We start from the raw sequence: 20,797 nt of genomic DNA on the forward strand, positions 1-20,797 counted from the left end.
GGCTCCCGATCCCCGTCGCGATCCCGGTCCCTGTCGCGATCTCGATTCCTGTCGCGATCCCTGTCACGGTCACGATCCCTGTCACGGTCCCGATCATGGTCCCGGTCCCGCCCCAGCGTGATGAGCGACTGCAGAGCTCGACATGGACCGGGTCCTGTCCCGCGGTCGCCTGCGGACAAAGCCACCAGTGTCCCGGCGTAAAGGCACCTCCAGGAACTTTCAGGCTCTGTCCTGGATCGCTGGATTTCATCGAGAGGCGAGTGCTCCCCTGCTCTCCCCTCCCCTCCCCTCCCCTCCCCTCCTTCTTATTTATTACTTAGGGGCTTAAATGTATTTATCACCTACTTTTACTTATTTAGTCATTTGCTTACTTATTTACACGATTTATTTATTTATTTGTCGCAGAATCATTTCAGTTGGAAAAGGCCTCTGTGGTCACCAAGTCCAACCTGTGACCCCACACCCCCCTGCCACCCACATCAGGCCACTGAGTGCCAAACAAACTCTTCCTTAAACACTTCCGGGGATGGAGATCCCACCTCCCTGCGCAACCCGTTCTGATGTTTGGTGACCCTTTCTGGGAAGGATTCCTCCTGATGTCCAACCTAAACCTCCCCTTAAGCACAGCTTATGTTAATTATTGTTGCTTGCTTACTCTTGGTTATTTCTTTAATGCCTGCTTGCTTACTTCAAAAAGTGACTCTGAATATAAATAGAAGTGTGGAGGTTATAAGTTACTGGAAATGGCAAAAGGAGCGCTGGTGGTTTCATGGGGAGAAGAAGGAGGGTGAACTCTTGAAGAAGCAAGACACAAGAGCAGGATTTCAGTGAATTATAGATACTTCAGTGTTTATTAACTCCAGATCAGTGGCACGGGATCTCTCCCCACACTCTAAGCCTGCTCCTTGAGCCTCTTGAGCAGCTCCCGCAGCTGCTCGATCTGGGCGGAGACGCTGCTCTTGGCGGTGCCGCCCGCGGCCGTGTACTGCTCCACGCTGCTCAGCACGCTGAACACCTGCGCCACGTCGCTGCCAAACAGGGGGCTGGGGGCACAGGGGGGGCTCTCAGGGGGCTGCTCCCCGCGCCCAGAGCCTGTGCAGAGGCTGAGGGAGTGAGCACGGAGCCTTTTCCCCAGGGGAAACGCTCCTGAGCTTCTGCTGGCTGATACCAGCTCACCGAGGAACTCCAGAGCCAAACCCCTCTGTGGGCTTCCTGCTCAGGGCAGAGGTGTCTCCCAGCCCCTCCCAAGAGCTCCTGCCCATGCCCATGCCCATGCCAGCCTGCTGGAGTTGTCCCCCTCCAGTGTTTCAGCCCCAGCAGGAGCAGGTGGGATATTCAGGACACCTCAGCTGCGATATTCAGGGATATTTTGTCACCTCAGAATGTTGAGGTGCTGCTCGGCCCAGGCACTTCGGGGAAGGCAGATCAGGGAGGCTGAGCCCAGGAAAGTGAAATAACAGAGGGACAAACCTGATGTTCTGCAGCTCCTCCAGGCTGAGTTTGTTGATGGTGATGCCTTTGGTCTCAGCCAGCTGCACGGCCTTGCCAGAGGCGACGTGGGCTTGTCTGAAGGGCATCTGCAGGGCGAAGGGGACAGAGCAGAGGGGACTCAGCTCAGTTCCTCTGCATCCACAGAGATCCCAGCTCCAGCTCTCCCTCTGGCACTTACTCCCTTCCGAACCAGGTACAGAGCCAGGTCAGTAGCCAACATCTCCGGGCTCAGCGCCCTCTCCATGCTCTCCTTGTTGATCTGCAGGAGGAGGATCCCAGGGACACGTTACCATCAGCTCCTCCTTGGGGCATGTTAGTGGCAGGGTGAGGGGAATTCATCTGGAGCTCTGAAAGAATGCTCTGAGCAGCTGGCAGAGGGACCAAAATGAGCAGTGTGGGTGAGGCACTGAAGAGGAACAATCTGGAGCTGTGCTACTCACAGAATATGAACCATGATAATGTGAATAGTGAGAGGATGAAAAGAATCCTTACCTTGAGGGTGGAAATCACTCCAGTGGCAACCTGGAGCACAGCATTCAGGGTGTCTACGACATCAAAGACAGCCTCCTTGTCCTCCTGTGGTGGAACAGTGATGGAAATGGCTCTGAGCCAGCCTGGTGCAGCCCAAAACCCCCCAGGCTGAGCAGCCCTGCTCTGCTGACTCCTCCAGCCAGCAGGAGAGAGGGTGTGGAGAGGAGCAAGGGCTCTACCTGCAGGTCCTTGTTGTAGGTGCTCGGGAGTCCTTTGAGGACCATCAGAATTGCAGCCAACTGCAGAGGGAACAGGAGAGGCAGGGAGTGAGCACAGAGCAAAGCACAGCCCCAGAACCCACAGCTCTTTACAAAGAAAAGGCAAAGAAAAAGGAGATTGTCCAGCCCCAACAGGAGCAGTTTCCTCTCCCTCCTCCTCCTCTTTGGGGCTCACCCGTCCGAACACTCGCCCGGCTTTGCTGCGGATCAGCTCCAGACTGTCGGGGTTCTTCTTCTGAGGCATCAGGCTGCTGCCAGTGCTGGGAGGGACAGGAGTGCACTGGTGAGCAAAACCCTCATCCGTACACACTCATCATCACTGGCCCAGCCCTACAGAAGCAATGTGTAGGACCCTCTTCTCTGTATCCGTGTTTAGGGTGTAGGAAATCAGTGAACTGACTGAGTTCTCTTTGGTTTTGCACCTTGTTCGGAGCTCCCACACAGTCCCACCTGTCACAGAGAAACTTAAAAGGAGGCTCCCCCTACAGGGTCGCATCAGCAGGTCAGACTAAGTGTCAGCGTGACTTCATGGAGGGAGGGCTGTGGCTGTGCCACCCTGCAGACAAGGAGTCTGTCGGGACTGCAAACCCAACCACACAAGAAAGGGCTCTGGCAGCATTCCCAGCACAGGAGGAAGTTCTCTCTGCCAGCAGGTCCTGGACAGGAGTTGGGCTGAACAGAGACTTGGCTGAGTTAAGGGAATCAGAAATAAGTGCCCATTGCTGAGGAATATTCACCCTGAGGCTCTTGGTGCTGGGTCAGCCTTGTGCACAGACAGAGCCCAAGCACTGCCTCACCCAGCGTGGGCAGCTGAGGAGGAGAGGCTGAGCGAGGAGCTCCCTGCCCAGAGCTGGGACCCACCTGTAGGCATCAGAGAGGGTCAGGAAGCCAAACTCGCTGGTGCTGTAGATGATGAGATCCTCAGCCATCTTGCTGAGGTGGATCATCAGCAGGGTGGCAGCAGAGAGGAATTCCACTGCAGGGAAGGCAGGAGATCAGGAGGGGAAAAGGTGCTTGGACAAGCCAGGGAGCCCTGACTGGGGCTTTAGTTCCCACATTTCAGTCCTTTATTAAGGAAGGGAACAGGAAAGGTGTCAGGAGCTGCTTCCCCCCGTGCTGGAAGCTGTGGCTGTGCTTACCCACAAAGTCCCTCTCGCTGACAGCATCCATGCTGTTCAGGCTGATGGAAGCAAAGTCCAGCTCTGCAAGGAAGGGGATGGACACAGGAGCTCACACTGGCCCTGACAGGAGCCTGAATGCACCAGAGGAGGTGACTTTTTATCTATTCATTACCCTCCACCCCCTTGTTCAAGTGCTGCAACACATCCAAAATAGTATTAGGACAATGTGGTGAAGCTTCCCAAAATCCCAGCTATTATGAGTAGTCGTTTATTATTATTTTTTATTAAAAGGATAACATTTACCACTGCACAGCAGCTGTCTGTCAATTCCCAGGGCATTTCCAGCCAGAGCTCCACTGCCAGGGGAAGAAAGAACCAGAAGTCACCCATGATATCCAAACTGATATCTGACCAAACTGAGCTCTAGTGATGACACCTCTGAAGATTTCTCTCCCCCAGTTCCCTTGGATTTCACAGTGTGGTCTGAGGCTCATCAAACCCTGAACTCTGGACTAAACGAGATTTTCTCTCCCAAACAGGAAGATTTGCTTAAGGAAAGCCTTGTAATCCTTGATTTTCAATAAATAGAAAAATATTTCTATGTTGAGAGTCTTTGCAGAGGCAAACTGGGCTGCAGTGTCTATGGAATCCCCAATGGCTCAGGGGATGGACAGATCTCCCTCTTGTCTTTATCTCAGAGCAAGTGATGGCTGAGGATCACAATAAAAAATAAACTTTACCTCCCTAAAGGCAAGACATTGATCCTCCTCTTCACCTCTCCCAGGCGCTCAGAATCACGGGTCAGTGCAACAGCATGGCTGGGGAAGGACAAGAGAGATGAAACAGAGAGATGAAGCTGGAAAATGGAAAGTGCAGGAAGTGAGAATGGCCAAAGGATGGAGAACAGGGAGTTGTCCAATGCATGTTTGGATTCCCAGCTGGTCAGAGCCACACAGGGAGTTCCTGTTCCAGTTTGCAGGGCGCCCTCTGGTCTGTCACTACCCCTGGGTGTCCCCTCAGCAGAGCGGGGCCCCGAGGCTGGGGAGGGTGGGAGGGGCTCACCTGAGCAAGAACTGGCTCCATCGGATGGGCTGAGCTTTCTGCAGGTGGGTGTAGCCAGGCAGGATCACATCGATTTCTCTGGGAGGGGAAGGACAGAGAGGTGAGCAGCAGGGAGGGCAGGGACAGGTCTGGAACTCCCTGCACAGGACACCCAGCAGCTGCACAGTCACACAAGCCTAGGACTGTCCTGCCCCCAAAAGGCCAAAGTTATGGAAAACAGGGACTGAGGGAAAGGACTCACATGGCAGCGCGTTCCACCAGGGTCTCAGTGAGCCTCAGGAGGTGCGTGGAGATGATGGAGAGGGAATTCTTCATGAACAGCTTCAGGTCAGTCACAACCTGTGGGGAATTGGCCACAGCCAGGCCAAGCACAACAGGACAGATTTAGTGACCAAATATTGCTCAGCAGAACCCCCTGGCACCATTATCCCCTCCTGGTTCTGTGTGAGGGGAAGGGAAATCTTCCTGTGGGATGCATCCCTGGTCACTGATTTGTGAAAGCTGCTGTTGCTTTCCATGGACAGAACCAAAATCTGTGACTTTCAGTGGACTAGTCAGATATTGTCACATTTGAAGCAGAGAATTCCCAACCAACACAAGCTGATCATTGTGATCCTGAAAGATGTGCACACCCAGCCAGCAGAGTCGGGGGTCCTGAAGGTTTTCAGAGATTCCAGTGGAATTTTGTGGCCTTTTACCAGCAGGATGCAGCCCTGCAGATCCCATTCCCCTGGGTGGATGAGTCACTGCAGCATCATTAGTTTAAAGCCATCATTAATTTAAAGGGAATACAGGCTGGAGTGTGTCAGGGATGAGAGAGATGGCATAAAAATATTCAATTAAAGAACTGAGGTGGAGGAATACCAAAGGAGAAACAAAAAGATTCTGTCCATACCTGATCATTCCTGCTTCTGCCAGTGTGCAGCTTCCCAGCTACGTCTCCAATCAGCTCCTGAGGACAAGAGCAGGGTTTCTGTCAGCATCTCTGTGCTCTGAACAGGACAATGCACAGGAGCACATCTCCCTGCCTGCAAGGGACTCAGCTCCAGGATCCTGTGAGGAACCCTGGGATGTGCTCTGGGGAAGGGCAGCTTTGGGTACTTGTACAGTGCCACAGAAGGGGGCTTGGAGACCTTGGCTGTGCCCCAGGGGTTCAGTGCCAGCAGCTCTAAAGGGATTTCCCAGAGGGACAGAGGGACAAGGCCTGAATGTCAGGCAGAGGATGAGGAAGAAGAGGCTGGAGGAGCCAAACCTTCAGCCTGCGCTCGTTGGCAGTGTGGATGTCCTCATCAGTCTGGATCACAGCAAACACTCCCTTGGACCATTCCTCAGAGATCTGCAAACAGCACAAACACCACTCAGCCACAGGAGTTATTAAATCCAGGGAGGCTGCTCTCATTCATTCACCTGACAGTTTTTGAAGGAAACAAATACCTTTTCCAGGCCACCCAGGATCTTCTCCAGCTCAGCATTAGACAGGATCCCAGACTTCTCCAAGGCTTTGGCATAAGCCATGCTGCCCTGGATGTCCACCTCAGCCAGCCTCTGGTCATAGCTGATGGAAGCATTGAGCATCTCCATGATGGGATCTGTGCTTCCACTGAATCTTCCACCCCAAAGTTTACTCCCCTGAGAGAGAAAATAGCCAATTAAAGAGGCCTAATGACTCCAGATAAATCCTGTGCAGTAAATAACATCCTGTGGTCCATTTATCTGATACAGAGCCCCTGCTCAGCTCCTTCAGTGTGACAGCACTGACCAGAAAGTCCTCTGGACTTCAGGACCTCTGGAAGTGGTTGAAGTGCTGGAGAACACATCATTGTCAATGTTATCTACCCCTGAGCTCCGAGGTCTGGCCCAGGAACCCTCCAAGATATTTTACTCTGTTGGGAGTCCTTGAAATTGGTATCAGGGAAAGATGCAAGACCAGCACAGATTTCTGTTTTGAGGCCTTGTAAAGGGAGGGAAAAATTAAGCAGTCAGTAGGATTAAAGGGAAATTAATATCCTTTAAATCATTTTGGTGCTGTTTAACTAACAGATTCTTCTTTGATTGACAAAGAGCTGTGGGCTCTTTTTTCACAGAAACAAAAGTGGAGTTTTCCTATCCAAGCCAGGATTCCTGTGGTGACCTCAGCCCCTGGAATGTGTCACCCACTCCAGCCAGTGCCCAAAGGCTGTGCAGGGTTCCAGCTGTGCCACAGCAGGGTGTGTGGGGTGTGTGTTGTGTGGGAGCTTCTCCAGCAGTGATTCAGAGCCTGCCTAGCCTCACCTGAGCTGTGTCAGCTCAGAAGATTTTTTCATGCCCAGGTAAGACAACCCAAGCAGTTTTCATTCTGCCAGGCTTGCACTGAAGTGGGTAAGAATTTTACTTGGGCAGAGACAATTTATCCAAGACTTCAAAAGCAACTTTCCAGTGCTACCAGGCACAAAAAGGAATTCAAGGGCACCTGAAGGAAGGGACTAAATACAGCAGCATTGCAGAGTGGATAATTACTAATCTACTTGATTTTTTTAAACACCACTTGCAAGTTTTTTCTCATGCTGGTCACTATAACTACCATGGACAGCAAGGAGCTGGAAGCTGATCAGTGCCAGGGCTTTACCAGCAAGGGACTGTTGAGTAACCCTAAAGTTTTCCCCGGTGACTGTTTCCATGTCCCTGTGCCTGAAAGGACAACAGGAGAGAGCCTGCAGAGGTGAGGTGTAGCCGTGTGTAAAATACAGCTTTGTTAGAAAGCTGAGGGAAGGCAGAGAGGGGAATCAGAATTGAAATTGAAGTGTTAGAGCTCTTCAACACTCATTTGGTGCGCCCAGGAGCAAAGTGAATGCTAAATTAGAGGCCATTCCAGAGACTCAGCACTTGACTGGGGATCAGGAGTATCCAGGTATTTAAAGCTTCCTATCAAAGCAGGAAGGGTGTCAGCAGAAACATTGCAATGTACACATTTACAATCCAGAAATCAAAGCTGAAAGGTTCATTTTGGGCATCTCCAGGACTCTTTGGAGCAGTGGCTGTGCAGCCTGGCAATGACAAACACTGCCTGGAACGTGGAGCATCGATGTGGAGAGCAGAAAGAGAACTCGCCAGGATGCCGGGTCACGTCTGGGCAGGGAAGGAAACTGAAAACGCAGCTTTTGTGCCGAGCAGTGTTTGTTTACACAGGCTGCTGGGAAGTGCCTGAGCCCCAGGCACAAGGATCGGCCTTTGCCTGGAGACAGAGGCAAGAACGCGGCGGCCCCGGGACGGCTCCGCTCGGCTGAGCACCCCCGACACCCCCGGGAAGCAAAGTTCGCTCACCTCGGCTGCTGCCATCGCGGCCGGGCCGGGGACACTGCGGGCCGGGGACACTGCGGGCCGGGGACACTGCGGGGCGGCTCCGGGCACGGTCCCGGTCCCGGTCCTGGTCGCAGTCACGACTTCGATACCAGATCCACTCACGGTTCTGATCCCAGCTCCAATCCCGGTCCCCGTCCCAACTCCGGTCCCGATCCCGGTCTTGCTCACAGTCACGATCCCAGTCCCAGCTCCGGTCCCGATCCTGGTCACACTCAGGATCCCAGCTCCGGTCCCAGCCCCAGCTCCGGTTCCGCTCCCAGCTCTGCCCCGATCTTGATTTCAGCTCCAATCCCTATCCCAGCTCCATTCTCGGTGCCGATCCCAGCTGCAACCCTGTTCCCGATCCCAGCTGGATTCCTGGTCCCGATCCCAGCCCCGGTCCCAGCTGCAGTCCTGGTCCCTGTCTCGGTCCCGGTCCCGGTCCCAGCTCCGCTCCCGGCGCTCCCGCAGCTGGTCCCGCCCGCCGGGGCGGGGAGTCCCCGGGCCAGCCCCGCTCCCGGTCCTGCTGTGCAGGGGCACGGTTTGTCCCTGTGCCTCACAGCACACTCAGGAATGGCATCCCCGCTTTCCTGTCCCCTGTCGGGGTTTGCTGGCCTTTAACCAGCCCCTGTGCCGTAATTCAGCTGGGAAGGAGCCTAATCCAGGTCCTCGGGTCCTTGTCTAGAGCAGCAGGACACTGCCGGCGACACCCAGCTGCCTCTGGCGGCCCCACAAGGTCCTTTCCCAGCTGCATTTCCCGTGTAGTGCCCTCAGTATCCATCCGGAACAAGGCACAGACTGTCTATGTAGCCACCAATTAACTCACTGCTCCCCATTAATTATTTCTTTTTCAGACTTGCAGGCTTGAGGATGCACACACCATCACACTGTCTGCACTGAGAAAAACTCTGAACCGTTTTGTTGCCAGGTTCCTTCTTCTTCTGGAGTCCCTCACTTTTAATATTTTTTTTTCATGTTCATCCTTTATGGATGTCCCCACTCCAGCTTGGACAGGAGGTTGCTGAGGGTTTGGAAGGATGGTGAGCACGAGATTTACATCCAGAACTACCCAGCTGATAATCAGCCTGAGTGAATTCCTAGCTCAAGCACCTTCCTGTGGCCTGTAATGAGCAGGGGGTTGAAACCAAAACCCAAATCCCAATGAGTCAGAGGAGGGTGATGGTGAAAGTCTGAAGACACCATGGACTGCACTCTGTAATGTCTGTGGAGCTCCACAGGCCCCTCCAATCTGAAATATTTCACAATTTTAAGAAAAGGGTGCATGGGTGGGGAGTACCAGGAACTGTAAACTACTTAATTAGGTAAGAAACTGAAATGTGGTAGTCTGCTGCTTCCCCTTTCCTTTCATGAGAGACAATGCCAGACTGTTGCTGCTGGGAGCAAGAGAAAATCTGTCCAGCTGAGGATCTAAAGAGAAGGAACCAGAAGATACAAACAGAAAAAAATAAGGGGAGTGGCGTGGATCAAGAAAGTTTCTAGGAGGAAAAAGAACTGTGAGGGGGAAATCTCTGTTCTTCTGACTGCAGGTGTTGAGTGTTGGTTACCTGTGTCTTTCTTGTTCCTCTAGCCTGGCAGCTGAGAGTGCAAAAGTGATTTCCTGGTGACCAGTGTGGAGAGTGAGACATGGGCCAAGACAGGAACACAGCAGGAAGGGAGCAAACACAAGGGAGGTTTGTGGAAAGGTAATTGAAATGTGCTGTTTAAATGCCAAGTGAATGGATTTGTTTTAAGGCCAGAATAAGGAGAGATGAGAAGTTGGTAAAAGTGAATTTTGCTGTTGCTGATCCTTCTTCCATGTGTTAAAAGCACAAATGCTCCAAAGGTGCAAGCACTCTGTGTCTCCTGGGGTACTTTGGCTGCAGATTTAGCTGCTGACAGTTTGTCCTGCCTGTGCTGCAGCCCCTGCCCCAAACTTGGTGAGGCAACACCTTTGTTATTTCTGTTCCCTGTGTGTTCCAGACCTGCAGCTCTGAGTCAACAACGCTGTGCTGCCTCAGCATGGGGACAAGTGGCTGAGCAAAACTCCAGCTTTGCAAGGCTGGGGTGGGAAAGGAATTTTGCTGAGCAGAAAGGGACAATCCCCATCTGCCAGCCTCCCCTGCAGGAAGGGAGGAGAGACCACACCCTTCCAAACCCGGGCTGAGCCCAGCCCATCCTCACCCCGAAAAACCAAGACACAAGAGCAGGATTTCAGTGAACTACAGACACCCCAGTGTTTATTAACTCCAGACCAGTGGCACGGGCACTCTGCTGCAGGCACGGGATCTCTCCCCACACTCTAAGCCTGCTCCTTGAGCCTCTTGAGCAGCTCCCGCAGCTGCTCGATCTGGGCGGAGACGCTGCTCTTGGCGGTGCCGCCCGCGGCCGTGTACTGCTCCACGCTGCTCAGCACGCTGAACACCTGCGCCACGTCGCTGCCAAACAGGGGGCTGAGGGCACAGGGGGGGCTCTCAGGGGGCTGCTCCCCGCGCCCAGAGCCTGTGCAGAGGCTGAGGGAGTGAGCACGGAGCCTTTTCCCCAGGGGAAACGCTCCTGAGCTTCTGCTGGCTGATACCAGCTCACCGAGGAACTCCAGAGCCAAACCCCTCTGTGGGCTTCCTGCTCAGGGCAGAGGTGTCTCCCAGCCCCTCCCAAGAGCTCCTGCCCATGCCCATGCCCATGCCAGCCTGCTGGAGTTGTCCCCCTCCAGTGTTTCAGCCTGGGTTATTCAGGACAGGAGGATGCTGAGGTGCTGCTCGGCCCAGGCACTTTGGGGAAGGCAGATCAGGGGGGCTGAGCCCAGGGAAGTGAAATAACAGAGACACAAACCTGATGCTCTTCAGGTCCTCCAGGCTGAGATTGTTGATGGTGAGGCCCTTGGTCTCGGCGAGGTGGACGGCCTTGCCAGCAGCAATGTGGGCTTGTCTGAAGGGCATCTGCAGGGGCAAGCAGAGGTGGCACTCAGTGCCCAGGCAGCTGGGCTGCTTTTCCATGAGGAAAATGGATGTGCTACTTTCTCAGCTGGCCTGTTTTCCCTTAGGGCAATGCACGCTGAATCTGGCAGTGCTGGGGTGGAAGAGGGGAGGATTTAGGAATAAGTTATGATCAAGTAATTTGGATGTAAATTACTGTGAAGTCCCCCAGGTAGCACTGCCTGAGATGCATGTGAAGGATGTGTTTTCAGCTCTCATGGTTGTTGACTGCTCATCCCAGATCCTCACTGAGCAGTTCTGCATCCACAGAACTCCCAGCTCCAGCTCTCCCTCTGGCACTTACTCCTTTGTGAACCAAGTAGAGAGCCAGGTCAGATGACAGGATCTCAGGGCTCAGTGCCTTCTCCATGTTCTCCTTGTTGATCTGCAGAAAGGAGGGGCAGAAGGAGATGTTATCTATCATCAGCTCATCCTGGGGCACATGAGCTCTGAGAGGGACCAAAATGAGCAGTGTGGGTGAGGCACTGAAGAATTTTCACTTTAGGACCAGTCTGGAGCCCTGTCCCCTGTGTTACTCATAGAATGTGCTCCATGTTCAATACTTGAAAGATGAAGCTTTACCTGGAGGGTAGAAATCACTCCAGTGGCAACCTGGAGCACAGCATTCAGGGTGTCTATGACATCAAAGACAGCCTCCTTGTCCTCCTGTGGTGGAACAGGGATGGAAATGGCTCTGAGCCAGCCTGGAGCAGCACAACAGGCTGAGCAGCCCAGGCAGCAGAGTAGGGATGTGATCCCAGAGGCTCCTGCCATGGCACTCAGGGGGTCACCTGCAGCATCCCCTCCCTCAGCCCCTTCACCAGCACACAGAAATGGAGTGCTGGGACAGCTCAAGGGCAGGGGATCACTGTATGTGCTTAGAGAGATTCTGTGGAGAGGAGCAAGGGCTCTACCTGCAGGTCCTTGTTGTAGGTGCTCGGGAGTCCTTTGAGGACCATCAGAATTGCAGCCAACTGCAGAGGGAACAGGAGAGGCAGGGAGTGAGCACAGAGCAAAGCACAGCCCCAGAACCCACAGCTCTTTACAAAGAAAAGGCAAAGAAAAAGGAGATTGTCCAGCCCCAACAGGAGCAGTTTCCTCTCCCTCCTCCTCCTCTTTGGGGCTCACCCGTCCGAACACTCGCCCGGCTTTGCTGCGGATCAGCTCCAGACTGTCGGGGTTCTTCTTCTGAGGCATCAGGCTGCTGCCAGAGCTGCAGGGAAGGTATGGGGAGTGCACTGGTGAGCAAAACCCTCAGACTGAAATCCCTGTTCCTGCCCTCTGAAAGGAACCTCTAAAGCTCCTTTCTTAGTACTCCTGTTTAGGGTGTAGGAAATCAGTGAACTGAGGGTGCCAAGTTTCTCATGTTTCCCACAGCAAAGCCTTTGGGTTTGCACCTTGTCTGCAGCTCCCACACTGTCCCACCTCTCACAGAGAAAGGAGAGGGAGGCTCCCCCTCCAAGCCACTGCAAAGGTGGTGTCAGCAGGCCAGGCTAAGTGATCTCAAGGAGGGAGGGCTGTGGCTGTGGCTGTGCCACCCTGCAGACAAGGAGTCTGTTGGGATTGCAAACCCAGCCACTCAAGGAAGGGCTCTGGCAGCATTCCCAGCACAGGAGGAAGTTCTCTCTGCCAGCAGGTCCTGGACAGGAGTTGCTGGTGAACGTAAACTTTGTTAAGTTACCAGAATCAGAAATAAGTGCCCGTTGCTGAGGAATATTCACCCTGAGGCTGCCTTTGTGCCAGACTCTTGGTTCTGGGTCAGCCTTGTGCACAGACAGAGCCCAAGCACTGCCTCACCCAGCGTGGGCAGCTCAGGAGAATCCCTCACCAGAGACCAAAAACCTACCAGTAGGTATCGGAGAGGGTCAGGAAGCCAAACTCGCTGGTGCTGTAGATGATGAGATCCTCAGCCATCTTGCTGAGGTGGATCATCAGCAGGGTGGCAGCAGAGAGGAATTCCACTGCAGGGAAGGCAGGAGATCAGGAGGGGAAAAGGTGCTTGGACAAGCCAGAGAACTCTAATTGGGGCTTTACTTCCTAATGATGGATTTCAGTCCCTTATTAAGGAAGGGAACAGGAAAGGTGTCAGGAGCTGCTTCCCCCCGTGCTGGAAGCTGTGGCTGTGCTTACCCACAAAGTCCCTCTCGCTGACAGCATCCATGCTGTTCAGGCTGATGGAAGCAAAGTCCAGCTCTGCAAGGAAGGGGATGGACACAGGAGCTCACACCGGCCCTGACAGGAGCCTGAATGCACCAGGCTGCCCCAGAGGAGGTGACTGTGAGCCCTTGAGCAACACAAACATGTTTAGTGGGGTTTTGTTATGATCCCAGACAGGCAGAGTGCAGCAGGGGCTGCTCTTCCTCCCACCTCCCTGGCACTGCCTGTCTCGGCAGCAAAAATCCTGGCAAATGAAAGGCTCTGGCTCCAGGATGGGGCACTGTGGTGCCATTCCCTCCCTCCCAGCTGTGACAGGCACTCCCATGCCCCTCAGGCCCAGGATAACATTTACCGCTGCGCAGCAGCTCTCTGTCGATTTCCAGGGGGTTTCCAGCCAGAGCTCCACTGCAAGGGGAGAAAGAACCAGAAATCAAGCAATTCTCCTTTCATATCCATCCAAAGCTGAGCTCTGGGAAGCAGGGAAGGCACCCCTGAAGTCTTTGCAGAGCAAAGCAAGGCCAAATGATCACACAAACAGTAGATCTTACCTTCCCAAAGGCAAGACATTGATCCTCTTTTTTATCTCTCCCAGGCGCTCTGAATCACGGGTCAGAGCAACAGCATGGCTGGGGAAGGACAAGGGGGAGAGAGCACGTGAGGCAGGGAATGGCTCTGTCCTTTCCAGTCATTATCCTGCCATGCCTGGAGCCTGGGATCCCCCTCATGAGGAGCCTGGCCAGAGCCAGGGGACACAGGGAGCTCCTGTTCCAGCCTGCAGGGCTCCCTCTGGGTTGTCAGCAGCCAGAGGTGGGAGGGGCTCACCTGAGCAAGAACTGGCTCCATCGGATGGGCTGAGCTTTCTGCAGGTGGGTGTAGCCAGGCAGGATCACATCGATTTCTCTGGGAGGGGAAGGACAGAGAGGTGAGCAGCAGGGACAGGGACACACCAGGGCTCCTGGCAAGGTCACAAACAGCATCTTTAGCCTGTGTTTGCTGAAGCTCTTCCATCTTCCTTCAAACCAAGCACACTGTGTTTAGCTATTCCAGAATGGTTAATCCACTCTGGGCCTCCTGGAATGTTGCCTGTAGCAGCAACCCCTCTGGGCAAGGATTCCCCAGCCCACCCCAGGTCTGGAGTGTGAGGAGCAGAGCCAGACAGGAAGCTAACACAGCTGAGCTTTTTCTCCTACAGAAACCTTTTTCCCACTCCTTCAGACAGGTTTGGTGCCTTCCAGAATCTTGTGTGGACTTCCCACCTCAACTCCTTTGCCAGGCATGAAGGAAAGTTTCTCTGAGGGATGAGAAAAGTTTCTGTGAGGTGAACTCTAGAAAAAATGGGGCTGCTGTGTCCCCTGGGCTACCCCAACGTGCCTGGCTGTAACTCCCTGCACAGGACACCCTGCTGCTGCCCAGTGGGGTCAGACAAAGGACAAACCAAAGAGTCTCCTGCCCCCAAAAAAGCCAAAGTTATGGAAAACAGGGACTAAGGGAAATGACTCACATGGCAGCACGTTCCACCAGGGTCTTAATGAGCTGCAGGAGGTGTGTGGAGATGATGGAGAGGGAATTCTTCATTAACAGCTTCAGGTCAGTCACAACCTGTGGGGGATTGGCCACAGAGAATGTCACAAATGCAGTGACAGCAAGGCAAACCCCTCCTTGTCCTGTGTGATGGCAATGTGTGTCTTCTTCTCATCATTTGGTTGTATTTCTGTGGTCATGTTAGCATTTCTGGCTCTACAGGAAGATTTCCAGAGGTCACTCTGGGCTGAGGACTCCTGAAGTGAGGTAGAGGAGGAATACCAAAGGAGAAACAAAAAGATTCTGTCCATACCTGATCATTCCTGCTTCTGCCAGTGTGCAGCTTCCCAGCTACGTCTCCAATCAGCTCCTGAGGACAAGAGCAGGGTTTCTGTCAGCATCTCTGTGCTCTGAACAGGACAATGCACAGGAGCACATCTCCCTGCCTGCAAGGGACTCAGCTCCAGGATCCTGTGAGGAACCCTGGGATGTGCTCTAGGGAAGGGCAGCTTTGGGTACTTGTACAGTGCCACAAAAGGGGGCTTGGAGACCCTTGGCTGTGCCCCAGGGGTTCAGTGCCAGCAGCTCTAAAGGGATTTCCCAGAGGGACAGAGGGACAAGGCCTGAATGTCAGGCAGAGGATGAGGAAGAAGAGGCTGGAGGAGCCAAACCTTCAGCCTGCGCTCGTTGGCAGTGTGGATGTCCTCATCAGTCTGGATCACAGCAAACACTCCCTTGGACCATTCCTCAGAGATCTGCAAACAGCACAATCATCACAGTTACCCTGGGGCTGTGAGTGTCCCCAGCAAATCCCAGCTCCTGGCATTCCCAGAAGTCTCATGCAAACTCTGGTATTCAGGCTGCTCACTGCATCCTGATATTCCACACTGTTGGTGGGATTCACCTCTCTATCCATGATAACCCTGCAGTGTTATGGAGGATTTAAGCATTGCAAGGAAAAATTGAGCTTAAATATCAGTGATTTCTTTATCATCATCCACAAAGTTTTCCCTGTAGAATATTGCACAGACTCGCTGTTGTCCAGAGTGGGTGAGCAAAACCAATGGATATTTTATAAAATCACTTCTCTGCTGCCTCCTCTTCCCCCCTACACCTGCTATGCATTGCCTCCTGCCAAGCTGAGCAGCCAGACTCAAAATTCCACGTGCCAGCAGGAAAAGGATGTTCTTACTTCCCACTGAAATGATTCCTAGTGCCTGCTCAGTCTGAAGAGAACACAAGGACATTTAAAGGCACTCTTTAAAACAGCAAAATGCTGTCAGGTAAGGAAAAATTCATTCCAGCACACACAAGAGGTTGTGAAGGGAAGAAATACCTTTTCCAGGCCACTCAGGATCTTCTCCAGCTCAGTTTTGGACAGGATTCCAGCCTTCTCCAAGGCTTTGGCATAAGCCATGCTGCCCTGGATGTCCACCTCAGACAGTCTCTGATCAACAGTAATGGAAGCGCTGAGCATCTCCATGATGGGATCTGTGCTCCCCACAAACCTTCCTGCCATCATTTTGTCCCCCTGCAAGAAATGAAGGGAAGAGACACAGATTTATGGATAGACCCCCTAAAAATCTCTTCATGTCATCCTTATCAGAGTAAAACTGAGGAACATCTCAGGAATGGTTTTATTCAGTCTATACCAGCAAAACCCTGGACTTGAAGCATGTCACTGTCACTAGAATTTATCCCTTGAGGTTACAGGTATGGTTTGGGGATCTTCCAAGATATTTGAATTCTGCAGGATTCTCTGAAAATAAACATCAGGGCAAGACCAGCATGGAACTGTCTTTTAAGGCAGCTGCTGATCTCTGAACCTTTGATGGACTCTGACCAAAAAAAAAAAACAAAACCAAAAAACCCAATAAAAAGGTAAAGGAGTCAAGGATATAGTGAAAACTGTTCTCTGATCCTTGAAATACTAAAAAAATACTACTCTTTTAGGGAGACTGGAAGGAAATATTCAGCTGGCAAGGAGCTGTGGGCCAGCACAAGCCACACGCCCTAAGCCACCCCTGTGACTGCAGAGTGTCTGAAGTCACCGTTTGAAGCAGCTCCAGAGCCACGACATTGTCATGTAAAATGAGGATAAAACCCGCAAAGGAGCAGGTTGCAGAAAGGGAGGCCTGGGTGCCTTTCGGTGTTACAAATGTTCGAATGAGATGCAAAGGGAAGAGAAAACCCCAAAGCAGCCCCGGAAGGGCTGGGCGGGTGCGCGGCGCCGGGCGGGCGGCGGAGCTACCATGGACAGCGGGCAGGGAGCGGCAGCAGCGGCTCCTGTCCCCAAGGATGGGCGCAGAAAAGGGCAGGAGGGAGCCTGGGGGGCAGGATGAGGGTTCGGAGTGCTGGAGCTCTGAGTTTGTCCGCAGGAGGGAAATGGGGGAAAAAAACAAAGTTTGGCAGCTCCTCGCTGGACACGCCGTGATGGGCAGAGGGGACAGGGGGTGAATGGTGCTGTTGGAGGGAAGGGTTGGGGTGGGAAGAGGTGTCCAGGAACATCTTCACTGCCGGGATCAGAGCTGGGACTGTGGGCTATTGCAGCAAAGACCTTCGCTGTGCCCTTCTCCATTGAAAACCCGGGAAAACCACTCAGAGAATCATGAAGGTTGGAAAAGACCTCCAGGATCAGCGAGTCCAACACTGCCAGGACCACCCCTAACCCACAGGGACACCTTTCATGAACCCTCCCAGGGATGCTGATCCCACCCGTTTCAAACGGAGCAAATCCCCCTCACCTCGGCTGCCATTTCGGACGACGTTTTGCTCGTTTGTGCAGCGATCCTGGCACTTGGTGCAACCTGCGGGACAGCGCGGAGATGCTCAGCTGCCGCCGTGTGCGCTCCCGGTTCCCCGAGCATCACTCCCGGTTCTCCGGGCATCACTCCCGGGGCGCTCCCGGTTCCCCGGACACCTCTCCCTGTGCGCTTACTGTTCCCCGGGCATCACTCCCGGTGTGCTCCCGGTTCCCTGAGCATCACTCCCTGCTCTGTTCCCGGTGCGCTCCCAATTCCCCGGGCATCGCTCCCTGCCCCGCTCCCGGTTCCCCGGACACTGCTCCCGGTGTGCTCCCGGTTCTCCGGGCACCGCTCCAGGTGCGCTCCCGGTTCCCCGAGCGCCGCTCCCAGTGCGCTCCCGGTTCTCTGAGCATCACTCCCGGTATGCTCCCGGTTCTCCGGGCGTCGGTCCCTGCCCCGCTCCCGGTGCGCTCCCGGTTCCCCGGGCACCGCTCACCTGCTCCGCACGCAGCCCCGGCCGCTCTGTGGCTCGCTGCTCCCCGGCCCCGCTGTCCCGCTTTTACAGCCCTCGGCTCGGGGCTGGCGGCTCGGCCCGCCCCGCCTGGGCGGGGTGTGCCCGGGGCCGGCCCCGCTCGGGTCCCCCCCGTGTCCCCCGTGTCCCTTCCCACCCCTGCGCTGCTCGGGCTCAGGGGGTGCTTTGGACAGCGAGGCTTGGGAGGGATGCTCGAGTGGTGCTTCTCACCCGGTGTAGCTGCTGAGATGTGAACAGGTCAGGAACATCCTTGGAATGATTTTGTGGCAGTATCCATCTCTCTGTCACACTCCTCTAACGAGCAGTCTTTATTATAAACAGAACTGATCCAGTGCTCTGTGCCCATGGACACCCAGCAAACACAAAAAACAGATGGAGCCTCTTGTTTCCCATCTCTGCATGAAAGAAAGTGTTCACCCCACCTGGAAAGATGCTGCAGCCCCAGATCTGGGGCTCCCCTGCTGTCCCCATGTTGTGGGGTCACCTGAGAGCCTCGGGCAGTGGCTGTGGGGCTCGGAGTTGTACTTGTGGCAATAACCTCTATATTAAACCCATCACACCCTGAATGTCATGGAATGAAGTGACTGATGGAAAGCACAAGGGACCTTTTGGAGCAGCAAAGCTGGAGCTCAGCACGAATTTCTCATTAACTCAGAGCATTTTCTGCAGCCCCTCCACAGAAAGCTGAGTATTTGCTGCTGTCTCCAAGTGAGCTCCTGCAGTGCAATATTTTTCCATGCACATTGTCCAAACCTCTCACAGAGCTCAGGAAAGATATTCCAGCTTTCTCATCCACGTTTTTGTTGGATTTTCCTCCCTTAAACTGACCCTCTTCTTTTTCTACTGTTCTCTTGGTTCTACAACTTATCCCCTTTTCCTCCACTGGAAACCTGAAACAGTTCCCAATTCTTTTGCAATTCTGTTTCCTCTTGTGAAATCCATCATTTTTACCACCTTTCTTGCCTTCTCCACCTTTTCAAATTGTCCTTGTCCCCACTCTGGGCTTTGTGAGGAGATTGCCAATGTGTTGTGAAAACATTAAGCACTGTGTTTATAACTAGAGTGAGTGGGTGTAAATAAGATTTTGCTAGCCTGTGTCTGATATTACATGTGACAGGGGATATTCCATCCACATGGGATCTGTCAGCAATGCCTCTGTGGATTTAACAAACTTCCCAGGGATTAGCTGGCTTGGAGTGCTCTGCTCAGCTCCTGCCCCAGTGTGTGTCCAGGAAATTACGAATTCTCTCTTTATTTTTAGCTCAATCAGGCAATAACTATGTTTTCTCTATAATAATCAATGTAGGATGTAGATTAATATTTTTATCATGAGAGTGGAAGTAAAACAAAATACAAGGAGAATTCCTCAAACTAAAAATGAACATTGAAGAAATAGGATTTCTTAAGGATGCTTGGAGCTGGAGAGTTGAACTTTTTTGAGGGGAAAACAGTAAAATAGCAATGCAAAATATACTTTCTAATGCAAACTGAAGTGCATTCTCATTACTGTCTTCTCCATTTGTTCTGGTTTGGAAACAGAACAAATCCATAATTTCATCCATCCAAATTTCCCATCATTGTGTGATTTATTTGAACCAGAAAGATTAACTTCAAAATCCTCATCCCACAGTTAATACTGAGGAAGTTGTGAAGGAAAAGTGTCACACTTGTTTCCCATTCTAGCACAGGGAATGACAAATGATTCCCACATCAATATTCCCAATATTTTCCCTTTTTGAGGTGAAAATAAGTACTGGAGAGTAAATTGCCAATTCTGCAGCACAGAGAAGTTAAATACACTTGAATATTCTCAAATATCTGAACTTTATTTGTACTTCTGTAATCAGTCTTTCTCTACTATTTTTTGCTAGAAGAGTGCAATGCAGAGGGAGTGCAGCTCCAAAGAAGCTTTGGTGGCTCTGGAACTCCAATTTTCACAACAGAAATATGAAGAAAAAGTTCAGATATTCTCAAATATCTGAACTTTATTTCTACTTCTTTAATCAATCAGTCTCTCTCTACTATTTTCCTTTTTTGCTGGAAGAGTGCAATGCAGAGGGTGTGCAGCTCCAGAGGAGCTTTGGTGGTTCCAGAACTCCAATTTTCACAACAGGACTGTGAAGGAAAAGTTCAGATATTCTCAAACATCTGAACTTTTATCTCAAATATTATCTCAAATATCTCAAATATTGTACTTCTGTAATCAATCAGTGTCTCTCTACTGTTTCACTTTTTTGCTGGAAGAGTGCAATGCAGAGGGAGTGCAGCTCCAAAGGAGCTGTGGTGGCTCTGGAACTCCAATTTTCACCACAGGACTGTGAAGGAAAAGGATGGCAGAAACAGCTACAGTGCACCTTCATTTAAAAACATCCTTTTTTTAGCTGTCTTTTTGCTTTGGAGAAAGAAAACAGCTCCATAAGCTGAACGTGCACCGTCAGCTCGGCTGACACGGAGCCCTGCTGACATATTTTTATACAAAAAACCCCAACTTTGTTTTTAACTAATTTTTAAATGTAAAAGACCAAAAAAAAAAAAAAAAAGGGGGAAAAAAAGAAAAAAATAGCCACCATAGGGTGCTGAGGGAAATGCTGAACACAGTAAACATCTTTCATGACAAAGAACACAAATACCCTGCAGATCTGCTGTCAATAGCAAGTGCTGGGCCCCCTGCTTTCAATAGTTAATAGAGGCCCCTCTCTCCCCAAGCAACAATCACAGTGTTAAAATGTTGACATGCTAAGCACATTTGGAAAAACCCATGTCTGCATTCCCTATGGATGGTGTAGCATCACTGTCTACCACCTAAAGAGCAGCAGTTCCAGCCAAAGTGACCTTCTCACCTCGTGGCTTCTCTCTTGATATTCCCTTTCATGGGGCGCAGTGCAGATGGAGCTGAGCCATATTTGGGTTCCTGTCTGCACTGGGAAATGTTTAGGAAATTTTTATTTGGGGGGAAAAAGCTGTTGGGAAAAAAGAGATGTTCGTGTTGTCGTCCTTCATCCCCAGCTGAGTCTTCGTTGTGGGTTGAAAAATGTCAGGAATGTGAAATTTTGAGAAAAAGGTGGAAAAAATGTGTCAGGGAATTGAAGTTTTAGGGAAGGGGTGGAAAAAATGTGTCAGGGAATTGAAA

The 20,797-nt window shown here is 52.2% G+C and overlaps 2 protein-coding genes across 2 annotated transcripts; both read right to left on the minus strand.

The window, feature by feature from the left end:
- Positions 1-822: 822 nt before the first annotated feature.
- On the minus strand, positions 823-8,009 carry LOC131566473 (argininosuccinate lyase-like). The gene is made up of 16 exons (XM_058817789.1): positions 7,724-8,009; positions 5,858-6,052; positions 5,676-5,759; positions 5,319-5,375; positions 4,665-4,762; positions 4,424-4,501; positions 4,102-4,179; positions 3,665-3,717; positions 3,380-3,442; positions 3,102-3,216; positions 2,416-2,500; positions 2,202-2,261; positions 1,984-2,067; positions 1,670-1,750; positions 1,471-1,577; positions 823-1,043 (listed from the first exon to the last, which is right to left on the minus strand). Exons 1-16 carry the CDS (start codon positions 7,736-7,738, stop codon positions 893-895), a joined length of 1,404 nt encoding a protein of 467 aa, XP_058673772.1. The 5' UTR covers positions 7,739-8,009; the 3' UTR covers positions 823-892.
- A 2,031-nt stretch (positions 8,010-10,040) lies between these two features.
- LOC131566405 (argininosuccinate lyase) lies at positions 10,041-17,147 on the minus strand. The gene is made up of 16 exons (XM_058817694.1): positions 17,136-17,147; positions 15,728-15,922; positions 15,063-15,146; positions 14,705-14,761; positions 14,372-14,469; positions 13,693-13,770; positions 13,419-13,496; positions 13,223-13,275; positions 12,844-12,906; positions 12,560-12,674; positions 11,842-11,926; positions 11,628-11,687; positions 11,296-11,379; positions 11,018-11,098; positions 10,571-10,677; positions 10,041-10,191 (listed from the first exon to the last, which is right to left on the minus strand). Exons 1-16 carry the CDS (start codon positions 17,145-17,147, stop codon positions 10,041-10,043), a joined length of 1,401 nt encoding a protein of 466 aa, XP_058673677.1.
- Between the last annotated feature and the right edge of the window lie 3,650 nt (positions 17,148-20,797).

The sequence above is a fragment of the Ammospiza caudacuta genome, chromosome 20 (genome assembly GCF_027887145.1).
Source record: "Ammospiza caudacuta isolate bAmmCau1 chromosome 20, bAmmCau1.pri, whole genome shotgun sequence".
NCBI lineage: Eukaryota > Metazoa > Chordata > Aves > Passeriformes > Passerellidae > Ammospiza > Ammospiza caudacuta.